At 38.8% G+C, this 20779-nt stretch overlaps 1 protein-coding gene across 1 annotated transcript in view; it reads left to right on the top strand.

Moving 5' to 3' along the window:
• roraa (RAR-related orphan receptor A, paralog a) overlaps positions 1-20779 on the top strand; it is a 436248-nt gene that overhangs the window by 300092 nt on the left and 115377 nt on the right. The window contains exon 2 of the mRNA XM_057835948.1: positions 694-723. Within this exon, the coding sequence (XP_057691931.1) occupies positions 694-723 (30 nt within the window). The remainder of the gene's footprint in view (positions 1-693; positions 724-20779) is intronic.

The following is a 20779-nucleotide window of genomic DNA, read 5'->3' as shown; positions in this document are numbered from 1 at the left end:
CGTCTCATTAGGACCATGCCCAGATTTTGTCAGGCATGAGTACAAGCACGTGGGGGCCAAAACAACTACTGAGAATCATTCTGAGTTGCTACAAAGATTTTTGTTAAAATGGACCAGTCTGGTGCATCCTTTTTTTCACTTTCATTTTTGGGGTGTCTTTGATTTCCCCGCTCTAAAGGGTGACCATTTTCATTCTATCAAATTATGTGGAATCATTTTGTTTCGAATACATCACCTACCTATGAACAGGAAAGATATTCAAGATAATTTTTCCCCGCGTTTAGATCTAATGTGTTTTCAAAGTGTTCCTCTAATTTTTATGTGCGTTTATAGTTTGCTTTTTTTAAGTACAATGGTTTTCGCAAATTTATTCCTGTGGGTTTCCATTCATTCTTGTGAATTATATTCCCGTTAAAGTCTGCAAATTCATGTGAAAAGTAAAAAGCCATTTAATGAAATGGACGTTATATGAAATTTTCTTTTATTTTTTGTTGTTTTTTATTATACAATTTTATACACGCCGAAGGATATCGATTTAATTTGTGAATACCGATATGTCAATCACCTTGCTGAGTATTGCATGACACTTTAAGAGATGAATCATTGAAAATATATATTTTTTTAAAAAGGCAGCATCATGCTCTGTTACCTTTGTGGTGCTACACAACATTCATATTTGCTTTGTCTTTGCAGGTATCTCTGTAACAAAGAAGACGCACACATGTAAGTACAATAACAGTTTGTTACATGTACAGTTCATGTCCTGTATCAAAAATTATTGCACTCAAATGTATTCTTACCGAATGGAGGTTACAACTTCCTTCCAGTGTTGACCTCATTTTAATTTTATGTTCTGAATATTCTCTGAATGTGATTTCACCGAATCAATATCCTCAACCAGTTTTCATCATGCTGACTCTCAATACACAGTACGACAAGGAGGAAATGAAAAATGCTCTCTTATGACTGCTTGCTAATCATGTGCAGTCGTAGCATCAGCCATGCCAAAGCACCTCTTTGTTCTTGCAGCCGAGCAACACGGATGTGGTGTCTCGTTGTGGTCTCTAACTTTTGGCTACATTCACTAATGAGTGTTGAATCTCCTCAAGTCAATCATATAACTAACGTAAAAATGAAAGATACTAACATTAAATATAATGCCGCAATAAATAAGCAAAAATTAAGATTTTACTATGACAACACTCTCTCAAAAATCTGATGCAGAACTTATTTCCCAAGCCCTTCACTTTGGCAAAAGGAAACACAATAAAACCAGAATTGGTGACAAATTAGAACATATTACGAAGTTGGAGTCTAGTATGTTTTCATGGCTTAGTTCTGTATCATCAGAGCAACTTACTGTATTATCAAACCATCACAGCAATGTTTAAAGTAACTCATTCAATGCCAGCGCAGGTGTTTGCAAAGGACTTACAAAGGAAGTATATGTTGTGGTATTAAATACAAGTTTATTTAAAGGGATCCACGGATAGAAAGAATTGCAGTCCTTAGACGTTAGAAATGAATAGGCAGATCACTTCCTGTTCTGTAACTCAAAATAAACAGGAATGACCCATAAAATACCCCAAAATCAACAGGAAGTTACTGAAAATCAACAGGTAAATGACCTTAAATGGCCCAACATTACCTTATTACCTGGCATTGGCTGCCACTGACGGCCATAGACATTCAATCCGTTTGAAGTGGGAGGGATGGCAGCGAATGAACGAATGTTCATTTGCTGCCACCCTCCCAGTTCAAATGGATTGGACGTCTACTAGTGATAAACTCATTCCAATTCACAGCAGAAGCTTGTTCTTCTGTTTATTAGTTCTTTGTAGAATATCCTAGAATGCTTTCCTGACCAATGTATCGATAATCGTTGTATGGCCATATCGTCAGATCATCGTTATCGTGAGCTTTGTATCGCAAATCGTATCATATCGTGAGGTACCAAGAGGTTCCCACTCCTAGTAACAATCAGGATTAATTTTAGTTTGGAATGGACTAAAAACGGTACAGCTTTATATTGATGCTCATGTAACTAAATAGTAAAGGTGTAACGGTACGTGGTGCTCGGTTCGGAACGGAAGCGTACAGAACGAGTTACTGACGTAATGTAACCCTTACTTTTCGAGGCTGTGAGTCGATCGAGTTACAGTTTCCCTTGTGTAGATAATATTTATTCCGTTTTCTCTACTATAATGAGAACCAACACAGTAGGACAGTATAACCCAGAAACGTCAACGGCGCGACAACGTGGCCGCCACGAGAACGCAGTGAAACGCGGGCGTTAAAGTCAATCAGCCAATGCACACCAGTCGCAGTGCGGCTGTGTGTTAGACGCGTCCCAGAAGCGACTCAACACAGCGCACGTGAAAAGAACGGCAGAGTTTATTATTTGACGCAAGATGCGACCCTCCTGGGTCAATACTACCACCGGTAGCTCGGATCGGGCAGACCGGAAGTCACTCGTGTAAAAATACGGTGGATCCGGTCGATTTTCAAACTAATATGCAATCGTAACCCACTTTTTGAGTCCATCAGATCTCTTGAGTGGTAGATCGAGGCACAGTTGACTTGTCTTTGTTGATTTACTGTTGTCTTCTCTGCTATAATAATAACCAACACGGCCCCGTGTTCAATACAAAAGCCTCCTACCCAGAGGTTGCGCTAGACTTTTTCGTTGTCTGTCATTTTGACTGACAGGGTCATAAAAATCCGGTCATAATCTATTTTTACCAGTCACTTAAATTTGAAAAATGACTATATCTTGATGCATAATATAAAGTAACTAACATTAGTGCAGTAATGGATTACAGTAAGCAGGCCAGTGCTGTGTTTCCATATATATTTTTATTATATTATGTATATACAGGATATATATTTTTTTTTTTCCCCCCCAAGTGGGACCTTCCATAATCCTAAAACATTTAATAATAATGAAATATTATATAATTCCATTATATGTATATATATATATATATTTTTTAAATGTATTATGATTATTAAATAAAAATGCACGTTGATACGACGCACATAAAGGCAACTTCAATTTTGTTTAAAAATCATTCGAAAGTTGTATGGACTTACAATCCGCTAGCTTGTTGTTTCCTGTTGTCTTCCGAAATACACATGGGTGACGGCGCGTCAAGTGTTCGTTCATAGCCGACGTGCTACTGTGGTATGCGAGCTCAGCTTAGCAAAAAGAGTACACACAGTGGTGGCACCCTCCATATTTTCCTTGAAATAGTTTCCGGCTCTGGCTAGTCTGGTCCGCTTTTTTGGCTTTATGCCGCGTTCCCCGTGTTACCAATTCTGCCCTTCTTAGTAATTGGCAGTGTTTTCAGCTGCTCGCCGCAGTGAGGAGTGAACCGGCGATTCACGTGATTCGTTGTCATCCTTCATCCTCCACTGCACCAGTCCCTCTTTTTTCACCTCTTTTATCAAAACCATCGTCGTTTTGGGGCTTTTTGAAGAAACTTCAGACACTCAGTTGCCTTGACATTTTTCCAAGTAAGGCCAACAACGTCATGCATCAAGAGAGACAATAGCTTATTAATATGCTCACTCGCCACCCTGTGGTCATGGGTGTAAATTGCAACCTGTCAAAATGACAGATGGACTTCAGTTTTTTCCGTCACCGTTTTAAAAAACCGGTCAACGACAGAAAATATTCGGTTAACGCGACCCCTGCTCCTACCACAACAAAACAAGTAGGAACTAATATTCACATAGGAACTAAAGTTATACAACATATAATATACAATATAAAGGAATACTACATCACATTTGTAAAATATAAACACATGATAAAATAAATAATAGCCCATTTAAATAAAATAAATTGAAATGAGCTAAAACACCTGTAATTAAATAATAAGAATAACACACAGATCCTGCTTACACAATTGAACTGATTAATTTCTGTGTGGCGCTTTAACTTGAGAAAATCCACCAATAATGTTTTTGAAAACCGTTAATAAGAAAAAAAAAATGATTCATTGAGGCATTTCATGAGTAAAATACATTTTAAAATCTTTGTCATTGGGATTGCTTCTCTTGAGCACAGGACTTCTTTTTTCGTCTTTCTTTCAGAAAGAAAGCTGACCAATACGCGGGGTCTGAAAGGCAAATTGTTGTTGAATTATCTTTAAATACCCGCTACTTTTTGAGCAGAGTTCTAGCTTTGTATAGGCTAATGTTCCTATTGTTGAAAGCTCCAAGGTGTGTAATAAATAATTATCATATTTAATATTTTGCATTTTGTTTTCTTGCTGTACCGAAAATGAACCGAACCGTGACCTAAAAACCGAGGTACGTACCGAACCGAGATTTTTGTGTACCATTACACCCCTACTTTATATTGATGCTCATGTAACTAAATAGGGTTAACTAAAATATAACAAATTCACAAAACATCGTTCTACTCCCCTGCAAACTAAAACCACAATTAATACCTCTTGGACAGTGCCAATCAAAGATGTGTGCTTTTTTTTTTTTTTCCTTTCATGGTGTCAATCCTACTCAAACTTTTCTTCATCAAACTGTGGCTGCCTTTTCAATTTCAGACTGCTCATGAAGAATTGATAAACAGTCACACCTGTAGAAATCAATGTTTTCCAACAGATTTGTTCGCTACTTTGACACGAGTGAAATGCAATTGAAAAAGGCATTTTTAAATGCGTTTGTGTGTCGTGCAGTCGGGTGTACAGTGCTGATTGAAAGTTTGTGAACCCCACAGCGATGGTCAGATTTTTTGTAAAAAAAACTAAAATAACCTTATTAAATGTTAAGTTATACCCAAATCCATAATACTGACATTCCAAATAATGGACTGAAACAAAAGAAATAGTTATATTGTCATTCTTTATTTAACAAAAGTGGTTGATTTAAGAAAAACTCAGATATCATGTGTGCAAAAGTATGTGAACCCCTTCAGTTAATAGGATATTGCGCCTCCTTTTGCAGAGATTACCTCAACCAAACGGTTTCTGTAGTGACTAATCAGCCTCTCACATCTACTTTGGGGGATTTTTGCCCATTCTTCCTTGCAGAACGCAGTCAGTTGAGAGAGGTTTGATGGGCGTCTGGCATGAACTGCTCGCTTCAGGTCCCGCCACAGCATTTCAATGGGATTTAGGTCAGGACTTTGACTGGGCCAGTCCAGAACACGAATCTTCTTCTTTTTCAGCCATTCCTTGGTTGTATTGCTGGAATGCTTTGGATCATTATCATGTTGCATGATCCACCTTCTGCCAAGCTTTAACTTCAAAACAGATGGCGTCAGGTTATGTTCTAGGATTTGACAATATTCCTCAGAATTCATGATTCCCTGGACTATGTGGAGTTGTCCAGGTCCTGAGGATGAAAAGCAAGCCCAGATCTTGACATTCCCACCTCCATGCTTCACTGTTGGGAGAAGGTTCTTTTGGTGGTATGCAGTGTTGACTTTTCGCCAGACATGGCGGTTTTGGTTGTGACCAAACAGTTCAATTTTGCACCTACATCAGTTGATGAAAACTCTTTTTTATTTAGTCTCGACAACACAACTGTTAAAAAAACAAAAAAAAAACTACTGAATTGATTGATTAGGAAATCAGGTTGAAATAATAGAAAATTCCAAAATGTTGAGGGGGTTCACAAACTTTTGAGCAGCACTGTATGTGCTTGTGTGCGCTCACATACCGAAGTGGGAATTGCAGAAAGTGCACCTGACGGCTATCCCTTTACCCTGATCATTCTGATGAAACCGGTGGCGAGGGAAAGCCAGAGGGCTTTTCCATAAGAGGTCCGAGTGTTTCAGATTGGAAGAGATTGCGAGCGGCTGCATCGCGCCTTGTAAAACTTCACGGCTCCGTCTCACATCAGACAGAAGGGTAAAGAATTTGATCTTGTACACTTCTACCTTACTCAAACAGCTCCATTAAAGATGCACTGTCCGTTAAGCTATTTGCTTGTCTTGAGGCACTGTAGTGTTCTTGGTGTGCGGGGTGTTAAAGGTGAAACAGAAATGCCCTGACTAACCATTCACTACCACACTATCCCATCTTAATTAGCGTAGCGCTCAGCACCTCCACACCGGAAGGAGGCTCAAATCAAAGAGCATGATTTAGGAGTCTTGGGTTCAAAGCCCCGGGCAAAAACTGGACTATTCTGTCTCATTTCACTGGGAAATATTCAAATCTTGTCCATGGGAGGAAATCAAAGTAAAAGGCCCTTAACAAGTAGTTGATTGGTGTGCCTCATAGATAGGAAGCAGCTCGTCAGAAGTGTGTCCACAAGACAGAGTTGAAGGGCCAGTTAGTGGTCAATATGTTGGAAAGAGAACATTCATGGAATAAAAATTATGAAGGAGCAAAATGAATAATGAGGCTCCTGGTTTTTCCCTGACTGTGTGATAGACATTGCCTGTGTAATGTATGCACATATGTGTTTACAAGGCCTTCCAGGTGCAAGGTGGACCACTGGGTGGAGTGGGGTTTCAGCCTCCCCCCCACTCTGCCCATCTGAGTGATCAAACTGCTGGAAGCTTCCCTCCATGCCATCCCTCCATCAATATAAATTACAGGGGCAGCTGTTCGCTGGCAGGCTCCTCTCGCTCGCTCTCCTGCACTTCCCTTTTTCCACCCACCCGAGTGGACTCATCATTGAGCTATCACAGGATGTAGTATTCTAGATGAAAACAGATACAAGTGCAACTATGGCATTTTCTTCCCTATGGGGCCTTTTTTGGGGGGTTTGCCTGTTTTTTTTTTCTTAATCAGTCACATTACACTGTTTTAGAACAAGCAAACAATGATAGTTTTAACAGTGGTTTAAAGTCTTTATTATCTTATTACCGTATTTTTCGGACTATAAGTCGCACCTGAGTATAAGTCGAACTAGCCATAAAAAGCCCAACGAAGAGGAAAAAACGTATATAAGTCGCACTGGAGTATAAGTCGCATTTTGGGGGGAAATTTACTTGATAAAATCCAACACATAGAACAGATATGTCATCTTGAAAGGCAATTTAATATAAAAAATAGGGCTGTCAAAATTATCGCGTTAATGGGCGTTAATAAATTTTTTAAATTAATCACGTTAAAATATTTGACGCAATTAACGCAGATGCCCCGCTCAGACAGATTTAAATGACAGTACAGCGAAACGCTCACTTGTTGTGTTTTATGGAGTTTTGCCGCACTCTGCTGGCGCTTGGGTGCGACTGATTTTATAGGCTTCAGCACCCATGAGCATTGTGTAAGTAATTATTGACATCAACAATGGCGGGTTACTAGTTTTTTTTTTTATTGAAAATTTTACAAATTTTATTAAAACGAAAACATTAAGAGGGGTTTTAATATAAAATTTCTATAACTTGTACAAACATTTTTCTTTTAAGAACTACAAGTCTTTCTATCCATGGATCGCTTTAACAGAATGTTAATAATGTTAATGCCATCTTGTTAATTTATTGTTATAATAAACAAATACAGTCCTTATGTACCGTATGTTGAATGTATATATCCATCTTGTGTCTTATCTTTCCATTCCAACAATAATTTACAGAAAAATATGGCATATTGTATAGATGGTTTGAATTGCGATTAATTACGATTTATTTTTAAGCTGTAATTAACTCGATTAAAAATTTTAATCGTTTGACAGCCCTAATAAAAATACAATAGAAAGTAACATGCTGAATAAGTGTACAGTATGATTTTACATGATGCATGAACGACGAAATGCGAATATACTGTCCTCAGCAGGAGGCTACGGCTCGGTCCTGCCTATACAGCGAGCTAACCTCCCAAATGACGATGCTGGACGTTCGTATAATTTGCTGAATCAATTTCGTCCTCGACACCAAACAGATTTGCATCAACGTAAATAAATGATAATTAGGTGCTATTACAGCAATGACACAAACGATTAGCATGCGTTTGCTAGCATTAGCACATCGTTCAAACAACCACACAACTGGCTCTAAGTGTCCGATCGCGGGTGGAAAACACACAACAACAACAGGAAAGATGATACACACAGGCGTTGCCTCTGCAGAGATATTTTACTAGCATAAACAATGAACGTAAGTTCGCAGCCTTCTCTCTCTCTCTCTCTCTCTCTCTCTCTCTCTCTGTCTCTCGCCCACTCGCTCAGAGACGCTGTGGAGCTGTCCGTCTTCTTCTGCCGTGTGAGCGCTCTTCTTGAAAGCGCTATTCGTCGTGAAAGCGCCACAAACTAAAGCATTTCAATATAAAAAAGTCAATAATACAATTGAACACACATTGGCAAAGGCAGAACGCGAACGTGGCCATAGCTTTCTATTAAGTTATTCAGATAACCATAACATAAAGAACATGCTAACAAGTTTACCAAACCATCAGTGTCACTCCAAAACACCAAAATATCACGTGAAATGATATCATAATGTGTGAATAATTTCACACATAAGTCGCACCCCCAGCCAAACTATGAAAAAAGCTGCGACTTATAGTCCGAAAAATACGGTAGTTGAGTATGGTTAAATGCCGACATAGTTTTTTTTTTTTTTTAGCCAGTGTGTGTGCTATGACAAAAATATGCTGCTCTGACGTGAGTTAAGACCTATTGAAAAAACCGTTACAATCACTGACCACACTGAGATTAGATGTCTCACTCCTAATCTCGCATCAATTGCGTGAACTATAGCCACAAGGTCGCCGTGTACACCCTGAGGTCACGTAGCCAGGATGCTCTTCCTCGAACCAAACTGATTTGTCGATTACTGACGTAGATAGATGCAAAATTCTGCATACATTACAGTTTCTTTTTTAGCGCGAGTTTCATATTAGATTTGAACTTGCGCCAATCAATCGCAGAATGACACGCATAATAACCTTTGACGATATTACAATCCAGTAGAGCACATTAAAAGAGATCACAGCGGCATCTCAAATAGAGCTGAATTTGCAACATCGTATTACAAGGAGGGAGAGAGGGGAGTATGGCCACACAAAGACAAATAAGACACAAATACACAAATAAGAAGACAAAGTGCTGTAGAATGAGGTAAAAACATGTCAATGTAGACACCAGCCTGGTTGTGCCAGTTAGTAGATAATATTTGATTTTGCATGCGCCAAATTTAAACAAATCAGGCCCTATCTAATTAATGCAAGTGTTTTAAACCAAGTGGGCTCTGGCTGTATATACAGTGTATCACAAAAGTGAGTACACCCCTCGCATTTCTGCAGATATTTAAGTATATCTTTTCATTGGACAACACTGACAAAATGACACTTTGACACAATGAAAAGTAGTCTGTGTCCAGCTTATATAATCATTTATTTTCCCTTCAGAATAACTCAAAATATAGTGATTAATATCTAAACCCCTGGCAACAAAAGTGAGTACACCCCATAGAAACTTGCGGTACACAAGAAAGCTCGCCCGTCTCATCAGACCATAGGACATGGTTCCAGTAATCCATGTGCTTTGTTGACATGTCTTCAGCAAACTGTTTGCGGGCTTCCTTGTGTACCGTCTTCAGAAGAGGCTTCCTCCTGGGGTGACAGCCATGCACACCAATTTGATGTAGAGCGCGGCGTATGTTCTGAGCTCTAAGAGGCTGACATCCCCCCACACACCACCTCTTCAATCTCTGCAGCAATGCTGTCACATGACATTTTGGAGGAAAAATGACAAGCAGTACTCAATTTGGACATTTAGGGATGTAAGTAGTTTTTAAGGGGTTTACTTACTTTTGTTGCCAGGGGTTTGGATATTAATGGCTATATTTTGAGTTATTTTGAGGGGAAAATAAACTAACTCTATTATATAAGCTGCACATAGACTACTTTTCATTGTGTCAAAGTGTAATTTTTGCCGTTGTTGTCCTATGAAAAGATATACCGTATTTTTCAGACTATAAGTCGCAGTTTTTTTCAGTTTTTTGGCTGGGGGTGTGACTTATACTCAGAAGCAACTTATGTGTGAAATTATTAACACATCATTATATAATTTCACATGTTATTTTGGTGTTTTGGACTGACACTGATGGTTTGGTAAACCTGTTATTATGTTCTTTATGCTATAGTTATCTGAATAGCTCTTAATAGCTATGGTACATTAACATACCGGCCACGTTCACGTTCTGCCTTTGGCAATGTGTGTTCAATTGTATTATTGACTTTTTTTTATATTGAAATGCATGATTTTAGTTTGTGGCACTTTCACGCCCAAGCGGGGGCGCACATGCACTGGTTTACGCGAAGAAGCTCGCTCACACACCAGAAGAAGATTGACAGCTACACAGCATCCGGGAGAGTGGTCGAGTTAGAGAGAGAAAAACACGGCTGCGAACCTACGTTCATTGTTTATGCTTGTAAAATATCTCTACAGAGGCAACGCCTTTGTGTATCATCTTTTCTGTTGTTGTTGTGTGTTTTCCACCCATGATCGGATAATTAGAGCCAGTTGTGTGGTTGTTTGAATGATGTGCTAATGCTAGCAAATGCATGCTAACTATTTGTGTCATTGCTGTAACAGCAGCTAATTATCATTTATTTACGTTGATGCGAACCTGTTTGGTATTGAGGACTAATTTGATTTGTATTATTTCTATTTTTAGTTTCACTCTTCAAATGATGGTGTCATAATGACACCCAAAATAAAGTCAGCAAAGTATACGGACATCCAGCATCGTCATTTGGGAGTTTAGCTCACTGTATAGCCAGGACCGAGCCGTAGCGTCCTGGTGAGGACAGTACATTCGCATTTCATTTTTCATGAATCATGTAACATTATCATACTGTACACTTATTCATCATGTTGTTCTCTATTGTATTTTTATTTTAAATTGCCTTTCAAGATGACATATCTGTTCTTTGTATTGGATTCGATCAAGTAAATTTTCCCCAAAAAATGCGACTTATACTCCAGTGCGACTTATACATGTTTTTTTCCCTCTTTGTTGGGCATTTTATGGCTGGTGTGACTTATACTAAGGTGCGACTTATAGTCCGAAAAATACGGTACTTAAATATCTGCAGAAAAGCGAGGGGTGTACTCACTTTTGTGATATACTGTAGTATGTGCCTCAATTTAAACCTCACAGTCGCACTAAGATAATCATTCCGCTCTTACAGACACGAAGTGGAGTCTACCCCTTCTGTATTTATCTCCATTGTGCTGACAGTCTGCTTACACTGATTGAGAATCATGGCCTCTCCGCTGCATCTTCATTTATTTGGCCGCAGCTCGTATCGAGTCTCCGTTGCCAGAAGTGTGCACTCTCACAGTAACGCCAATCTGCTTTGACGGAACCTCAGGATTTACGTTCATGTTGTTCTGCTCGACTTTCAGTGATAGTATTTCCTCAGTGACTTTCATACAAGTGCCAGAGCCTGTTTTTGTAGATGGTAAGCTTTGATGCATTTTGAAATTCATAAAACTGTTGGTTTTCGGTCTTTTAATGTGAAATTGTCTCATTGGGAAAAATGTCAATATAAAAACCTAGTGTGTTCCAGGATCAGACTTTTCATTTTTTATCAGTATGTAGTGTAATATGTGTTAAGTAATAGCTTAAAGCAACGCTAGGAAATTTCAGTTTTGGTCAATTTTAGCAGCGCAGGTGGACAAAAGAAGTAGTGTTTTGCCATAAGGAAGAATCGTAAAATTCTGATCTTCCTGTCGCCTGGAGTTGGATTGAATGACATTTCTGTTCCCAGCGGCTGTGTGATGGATGAATAGTGACGAGGTAATACAGTTGTGGCGAGTGAAAGCCAGGCCAATGTTTATTCCTAAGTGTCTTTTTATCCTGGTGGCCTCCCTTTTTAATTTTTTTTTCGTCACTTTTGCTGCTCTGCCATCTGTGCAGAATTCGCGGGAAAGCGTTCGCATAGACTTCCGTCTTTATAACAAATGGGGAAAAAGGGGAAGTGACATATGCTGTAAATCAGTCAGCACATTTGTAGTTTTTTTGTGTGGCAGTGTTCCTGCCACCCTCCTCAAAAATAATTAGTGAAAATGATACAGACCTCCTCAGGCCGTAACAGAGGTGTCATTCAACACATTGTAAGTCGACATAGCATCACAAATGTTATGAAAGTATTTTATAAAGGGTGAATAGGTACCTAGTGTTTCTTTAACATAATAAGTAAAATCATGTTGCTTTTGGAGGTGCCCAAGAGATAAATAATTAAAAGTGATCATAAAGATGTAGGAAAAAAAGAAAATAATATTGTTGGTACGGCTCATTTGTAATTTAAGCTGATGATCAAAATTCTTGACTTTGGAAGTGGTACTGCGGAGGAAAAACTTCCTAATGATCAAAGGTGGGTAAAGTAGTAGTAGTAGTAAATTAATATTACTCAAGTAAACGTAAGCACCTTTCACATTTACCTGAACACAGTTAAAATCCCGGGATTTAAACGGATAGCCTTTGTGTGAGAAAGCAATTTCCCGGGTCGACTGACAAGGCAAATACGCGAACATTTAAGGGGTCGCGTCTTTGTGTTATGTCCGGGACTTTACCGGCACCAAGCGTGTGTGAAAGTACGCGTTTGATTCCCGGGTCACAGCACAATGCCTGATGATGTAAATATCATAGCGGGTCGATCGTCATTTCCTCTTTCTTCGTAGTAAGATGAAAAGCGGTAAACAAACATCACAATTATTAAAATGTCAAAATTAAACTGAAAACATAACGAAATTAAATTGCTACTGGATCGTACAGCCGAGGAAGCGAGTCCATCATCCATTTTTGAAAATTTGTGGTTTATTTTATTGCCGATGGTATGGTCTGCAACTGCGGAAACAAGGTTGTACCTCAAATCAGAAAACAATGGGGGGAAGCGTTCAAGGGTTTATTAAATACAAACTAAAATACACGCGATCGTGGAAAAAAGGGCGAAAAACACAATGGGTCTGTGACAGTAGGTCGACGGGGATAAATAATAGAGCAAGAGAGCCGATAAGATAACACACACAGCAAACGCTGAGTGAGCAACACGGGACAAATCTGTGAAAATGTCCAAACTGCGTCATTCCCCGGATATCTCTCTATGCGTGCAAGCAATGACACGAGTAAATCCCGTGTCACCGTACACGGGAATTATCAGGATATCAGGTGTTCCAAAATAATGTACTGAAGTACATGTAAAAAAGTACGAGGTGAAAAGAATACTCAAAAAGCATGAGGACCTGTAGTGGAGAAAACATATTTCCTATCATGAAATTAAAACTATCATATTCCGTTTTTTCGTGGTGTATCGGTGCCAAATAAAAACTGGGAGAGAGGCTGAAATCTGTACTTTTGAGTAATGTTGACTCAATGTCAAATAGATTAATTTTTACAGCGCTTTAAAGACGTCAAGTGTTTGAACAGGCCGGCGTTATACGGTATTGGCCCGAATATAACACAATTTTTTTTTGCATTGAAATAAGACTGAAAAAGTGGGGGTCGTCTTATATTCGCGGTCTAGACATTATACCCATTCACGACGCTAGATGGCGCCAGATATCATTAAAGCAAATGCTGAACTTGAGGAGTAATATTCTGTCATGACAGATCTCAGCTACTCTCAAGTTGAACCAGTTTGCATTATTTTATTGCAATGTTTTTCCTTGTTCAGATTTGTTTCAAGACTACAATTACAGTTAGACCTCACTTTGATGGTTATTGCAGTTATTGCAATTTTGTTTTATCACAATAGATTGGTTTATTTACATTTCAAAAACCAGAAGCCATTCATTTATGAATGTGATTGCACTTTAGTTTACATACTTAAAGGTTGAGATATTAAGATTTGAATGAGGCAAAATGACATACTTTTTCTCCCAAATATATTGTTATAATAATTTAATTAATTAATTATTATTATTATTACTGTAATTATTTTCTGTATAAAAATTAATTTGGTGTTCAAAAATTATTTTTCAAACTTTAGTCTTGAAAAAGAGGGGGTCGTCTTATAATCAGGGCCGTCTTATATTTGGGCCAATACGGTTATAGGTACTTGGACTGCAAGCTTGTGTGTGGTCATGTCACTGTATTGTTACATCTAATTGGTATAATGGAGTCATGTGATTATTGTTCCAACGTCTCATTGGTAAAACTGGTAGAGCCACTCTAGGCATCTCTGGAAGCAAATAAACTGTATCATGTAGAATAAAGAGAAAATATTTAAGGACTTGTGTAGCCCACAGTAGTAGAGTAAGTTTTTCTTCTTTATAAATATACTCAAGGTAAAAAGTGTAGCGTGGTAAAACTACATTTTTCTCAAAATGTTAGTCAAGTAAATGTAACATATTACCACCCACCGCTGCTAATGGTGCATGGTCATATTCACATAATGATTATTTCATCCTTAGACAGAGTCATCTTTGCCCCTAATTTACGCAGCACACACTTTCTCGAAATTGTGTTCATCATTGGCTGTGTGGGCCTGTTTTTTCCACACTTGATCAAACATGAAATTTATCCTTCTTAATAGTGCTGTACATTGCCAAATTAGGAGAATAATATGTCCCAGTTGCTGGCTAATTTTGCTTGGCAACAGGCGGGCTCCTGTGGAATGGCCCAGGGCAGTATACCGTAAGCTGTCTGTGCATTGCTTCAGTGTTCCATTCCTGCATGTTGTTTGAAGGTATTTCATCACATTGTTGCCTTGATTCAGCTCTGTGGGGATTTGCTAGTTGCACGCAAGTGGGAACTGCATCCAATGCGTTGTTAAGCACCGGCTGATAATGAAGATCAGCCGACGTCGGTGCCCCAGAGCTGCAGTGAGATAGTCTGGAGAAAAACGCTCTGTGTAGACACAGAGGAAACTTGTACAATACTGACACACAGCAAAGTAAAAAACAAAACAAACAACAACAAAAATCAGCTGTACAGCAGTCATTCGAACAAATCCTTGTAAAATTACCGTCTATGCTCAAATATGACTTCATTCATTATCTTGTTTTTATTTATTTGATTTTTCTGCTTGACTTGACAATGCAGGACACCACAAAGCGCTGACGCTCTTTCAGTGGAAAGTTATTTCGCTCCCAGCGTGGTACTTTTTTTCTCTCGGAGACATAAATTGACGGTCTTTTTTTCTTTCCTCCCCCACTGAAGGTTATGTTTCGTCACCCTCTTATTGTTTGCGCCACAAAAGGAGTGTATTCTTTTTTGGATGTTTTGGTTTAATCTATAATTTTTTCAGAAATAGGTCAGTGTAATCACAACAGTGAGGGATGGACAGTGCCTGTTAAAGGGAAATCAATAGAGCTATCTATTTGTCGTAAACCAGGCCAGCGTGATTTTTCTCCATTTTTCCTCGCGGCCATCCTTTCTCCACTCCGACACATTATGGAAGGCCCTCATTTTTCAGTAAAAGCATTATATCTGCCATTTTGTGAAATTGCAAATGGCCTTTGTACATGTACTTTTTCTACATAAGTTCCTCCGGGCTCTTTTTGATCACCTCCTGGGGACCCAAAATGTTTTCTAAGAAGAAAAGTGGCAAGGGAAGCTGAAGGCTGCATGACAAGTTTTTGTGTGGACTTGGTGTTCTTCTGCCTTTGTTGCCGCTTAATCTGGTTCTTCTCTCAGTCTTTGAGAAAAGCCTAGAGAGGCCTCGTCAGCCATTTTCCACAGCCCCGTCCCCTATTGTGTGTCACCCTCAAACTGAAAGGGTCCTACAAAGTGTTGTCAAACTGGAAAACAAGAGTAACTGATGTGTGACAAGGACACAATGCCTGGATGGGCCTGCCAAAAAAGGAAGCGGTCTCCATCTGCTGCAGACCATTTCATTTCTCTTCTCCCCTCCACCTCAGGTGAGGTCGACGGCTGCGGAGAGAAGCGGCCGCAGTGGCCGAGAGGGCGCGGGCAGCCTCTTGCTCACACAAGCGCAGGTTATCCATCACGCATCAGGTCGTTCATGCACACAAAGTCACACAGTCGTAGTATGACAGTGTCAGCATGTAGGAAGGTTTGATACATGGAGGGAGACTGAAGCGGAGGTCATGGAGCTCCTCTAGTTATGATCCTGACCGATGCTGATAGCAATGCCCAAGGATTGGGGGTGGGGCATTCATGGATTGTCCTTGTGCCATCGCCATCATCGTCAGGTTCCTCCATCTCAGCCGTAAGCGGTGGTCTCGTGATCACAGCTATTCTCCGCGAGCGTATCAGATCACTTCACATCGAGGCTCACGTCCACACCAATTACACACTAGTGAAATGGAGAACAAAATCAATTTTCAGCAATATTCCTTGGTGGCTTTTTGCAGAGGCTGATGCAATATCGAGCACAAATTAAGCCAAGTAAAATTCATATGCATAATTGAACAATTCCTAAATTATGCAGAATACTACTGAACAAACCTTGCATATAGTTGTCTCCTTCATGGCACTAAACAAGAACACTCAGAGCAAGCAGAACTAAAACTGTCAAGGCTTTCATACTTTTCACCTGTTGAAGCAATGATTTTGAAAAGGTGTCATTCTTAGATTTTAGCTTTCAGATTCAGAAATGACACAGGGCTAAACAAAACAAAACAAAACAAAAAAAACAATTCGCAACTAAATATGATTTGATATAACAGGCATTACTGTGTAATAGTATAACATTTTAATTGAGATTAACACTCAAAAAAATGAATCAGGCAGGTTGTAAAGTTTACTAAAACACAGTGTGCATTTTCAGCAAGAAACCATCATGTTTCCAAGGTGAGCATGATTGAATCATGCATTCTCTACATAAACATGAACAGTGAATGAGGAGCTAGATTAGATCATGTTGATGCAACATAATGTTAACGTGCCTTTACAACCAATTGCAACAGTCTCGTCATTTGTCCCGAGATTTAAAAGTAGGGTTGCCAACTCCCTGAAAAAAATAAGTGACACCTCATTGGTAGAGCCGGCCGGCCCAATAACCGTTACCATTTAATTATTATTTTGTTTGTGAAAAGTGTTTTTTCTGTTTTTTTTGTTGTTGTTTTTTAAATGGGGCTTTGCAAGGCACAGGCCCAGCTCGTAAAATTCCTCAACTTTATTTTTATTTATTTTTTCCATAGTCTTATTATCCACATTTTTTCGGCGCACTGTAGACTCCAAACCGTTTGACCGACCGGCACCGGAATTCCATTCATTTTTAATGGCAAACATTTTCCCTTCATTTTCAATGACAGGAAAACATAGGTGGTTGTGATTTTTGACCACTTACCATTACAGCCCATTGACATTGAAGTGGCGCCTAAGTAAGTCAATACCACTGACAGCTATGTACGTCAATACCATTGACTATCATGAATGTCACTACTATTGATGCCAATGTACTGAATTCCATTGAGGCATATATAAATTGATGCCACTGACGGCCATTTACGTTAAAATTAGGGCTGTCAAACCATTGAAAATTTTAATCGAGTTAATCACAGCTTAGAAATTAATTCATCGTAATTAATCGCAATTCAAACCATCTCATCTCATGCCATATTTTTCTGTAAATTATTGTTGGAATGGAAAGATAAGACGGATATATACATTCAACGTACTGCACATAAGTACTGTATTTGTTTATCATAACAATAAAGCCACAAGATGGCATTAACATTATTACCATTCTTTCTGTGAAAGGGATCCACGGATAGATTGTTAAAGGATAAATGTGAGTTTGTATATTGTGACTAAATATTGCCATGTAGTGTATTTGTTGAGCTTTCAGTAAAAGATAATGTAGTGACAAAACTGTTCTGCCACGATACATGATGGGAAGTGGGTAACCATGACTGTGTGTAGCGGATGCAAATACTATATCTTCTCTGTGTTGTGTACAATGTAGGGTGTTAAGAAAAAGATCAATTCCTGTTAGTCTTCCCCATGTTGTCACCTCAATAGTTAGTATTGTTGTGGAAAACATGTCAAAGCTTTAGATAAATAAAAGTACGGCCCAAATGAATGCCTGCATCCACTCCACTCACCTGTCACTGCCTCTTAACTCTATATATGCGTAGAACGGCGCCATTGTAGTCTGTTTGCGGCAATGCATGAGTGGGTCGTTCTGTGCATGCGTTAAATATTTTAATGTGATTAATTTAAAACATTAATTACCGTCCGTTAACGCGATAAATTTGACAGCCCTAGTTCAACATGTGTGCTTTATGTTAAAAGAACACAATTGCTTAATACTGAAGGAAAGCAATTTAATCAGGTGCAAATTATGTATTTCTTTATTGTCGGTTCAACATGTATCTTGGGGTGAACATGAGTCCCTTATGTTGGCTCAACAAGAGTGCGTTATGTTCGCGCAACATAAGTGCCTAATGTTGGCGAGACATGTGTGCTTTATGTTAAAAGGACACAATTGCTAAATGCTGAAGGAAAGCAATATTATCAGGTGCAAATTCTTTCCATAATTTTTTTATGTCAGTTCAACACCCCATTTTTTTGAGTGTAACATGTTACATTTAAATTGCTTTCATGGCAATCTGGATCACATCCAGTTGAAATATATTCAACATTTTAATGAGAAAATTATAATGAAATGTCTAGCTGATTAAAAGTAATCAAACAAATGGTCAAACCCACTATGATAAAAACATTAAACACCCTTTCGCAATATAACACAAAGGTTTTACTAACAAAGAGTGTGTGCATTGTTATGTGAAGATTGCCAACCGAGTAGGGTTTTTTTTTCCCCCTTTCCGTTAGGCAAGGTAAAGCACAAAAAAGTGACATGTTGAGAGAAGAAAGCAGAAATGCTCACAAAAGCTTTGGGTGATATTATACATTGACGTTTGTGCTGATCACATTGTATGCATTTTGTTGAATCTGCTTTATTAGAGAAAGCTGTTTTCTTTCTTTCTTTCTTCTCCCGCTTGCTATTAATTTGTGTTTCTGTGGGTTCGCTGTGTGAGAACAGGGAGACGTGGTGGTTAACCCATTGTGAAGTTAGCCGTCATCATTAAGATTCTCCAGATAACAGGCATGCGGATTTCTACAGCTCAGCATTATGGGATCCCAGACATCAAAGCGGGTTTTCATTCTACTTCGTCTGAGGCAGCGTGAGCGGGAAATAAAGAAACAGGCAAAGAGATATGGAGTCAGGAAAATAAATCATATTGGCACAAGAGAGCAGTGTACACCTGCTTCATATTGGTTCCAATAGTATTCACAATAGCAGTTTCGTTTCATCAACTTCTACATTTTCAAGCCTATGGAGTTGATTCTAGTCTGGTTTGATTTGCTTGATTGAATTTTGGCATACTTGTTTGTATAGTAATCCTGTTTCAGTGTGATAAACCCAATATGTTGTGTAACCTCTTTAATTGAATACCTCTGAGGTTGTTGTGGCCAATAACATGAGTACGACAACTAGGGATGCAACGATACAATTAAGTCACGGTTCGGTATGATTTTCGATACGAGGGACACGATTTTCGATTCGATTCAATACATTTAATGCTCCGAAACAAAAAATACAAGTGTTATTTATTTATTTATTTAGTTTACTTTTTTTTTTTTTTTTTTTTTGCTAACAAGCAAAAATAGCAATGCCATCATACAAACATGCATTTTAGTGCATAGTATTTGTGTGCTTACCTCTTACTGATCTTAAGAAATTTTGTATAAAAGTGCTGAGAATAATCTTTACTGTTTGTAAAGTGAGGCGGGGCACACTGTTGATTGCTACAGCTCTCTTAGCAGCTATGTTTATAACATGAGCAATATATCGTATTTGTGGTCCAAGTCTATCTGTGTTACGTACTGAATTAACAATATTTGCAGCAGTGGTGTTATTAGGATGCCAGGTGTGAGTGGGCATTAATCTTACCTGGCGGGCTAAAAAAAAATAATAAAAAAGCTACAATGCTCAAGTAGGTCGAAATCCAGCGTAGGGCTACTACACCTTAAAGTGGTAAATGGTAAATGGAGAGTACATGTTTTGTTTTCTCCTTGAGATAACTGTAACAAATAAGAGTTGATTTGATTTTATTTTACTTAAAACATATCCATAACTGAACAGTATGGACATGCAGGTGACAATGTTTTTTTTAGGTAACATATTGTGGTTCCTCGGTTTTATTATTATTATTATAGTTATTCTTTGTTCCGCAGCCGCTTTGAGCTCAATTTGACCCCGTTAGAATGCTTCAAAATGTACCAAAATCGGCAGGCAGGTCAAGACAGGTGCAGTCTTTGATACCGCGTAAAGACAAATTCCAAATACACTATGTAGCGCCCCCTAGCAGTCATTCTTTGTCCCGCTGAGCCCTACTTTGACCCCCTCAGAATGTTTCAAAACTCACCAAACTCAACAGTCAGGTGAACACTGGCGAAAACTTTGATAAAATGTAAAAAAAAAAATAATAATAATAAAAAATAAATAAATGAAAAAATATGCATAAATGTGTGTAGCGGCCCCTAGGAACAAAACCAACATTTCTTTTTTTTTTTTTTTTTTTTTTTTTTTTTGAATGAATGAGATACCATATGTGGTGCCCACTCTGCCGTTAGTACTACATCCAGTTTTCTTTGGGTGGGCAGAGCGTGTCCGTGGGTGGGAACTGTCCCCCCGGTAACGCCCCTGATTTGCAGCATTATCTATAGTCATTGGTATGGATTGATTTGTCATGCTTAACTTCCATTCAGTCATGGCAGTTTGTAATTCATCGATGTAGTATATGGACTACGCGTCCCATGATCACTCTGGGCTCACGCAGCCAATGGCATGGGACTTGGGGGGGATCTAATGTAGCACATCTAGGTTGCTATTTGATTATATCTAGTGTGTGCGCGTGCGAGTGTTGTCGGGGCATT

This window comes from Corythoichthys intestinalis, chromosome 5 (assembly GCF_030265065.1).
Source record: "Corythoichthys intestinalis isolate RoL2023-P3 chromosome 5, ASM3026506v1, whole genome shotgun sequence".
In the NCBI taxonomy this organism is placed as follows: Eukaryota; Metazoa; Chordata; class Actinopteri; order Syngnathiformes; family Syngnathidae; genus Corythoichthys; species Corythoichthys intestinalis.
This window is presented reverse-complemented; position numbering and strand designations above follow the sequence as displayed.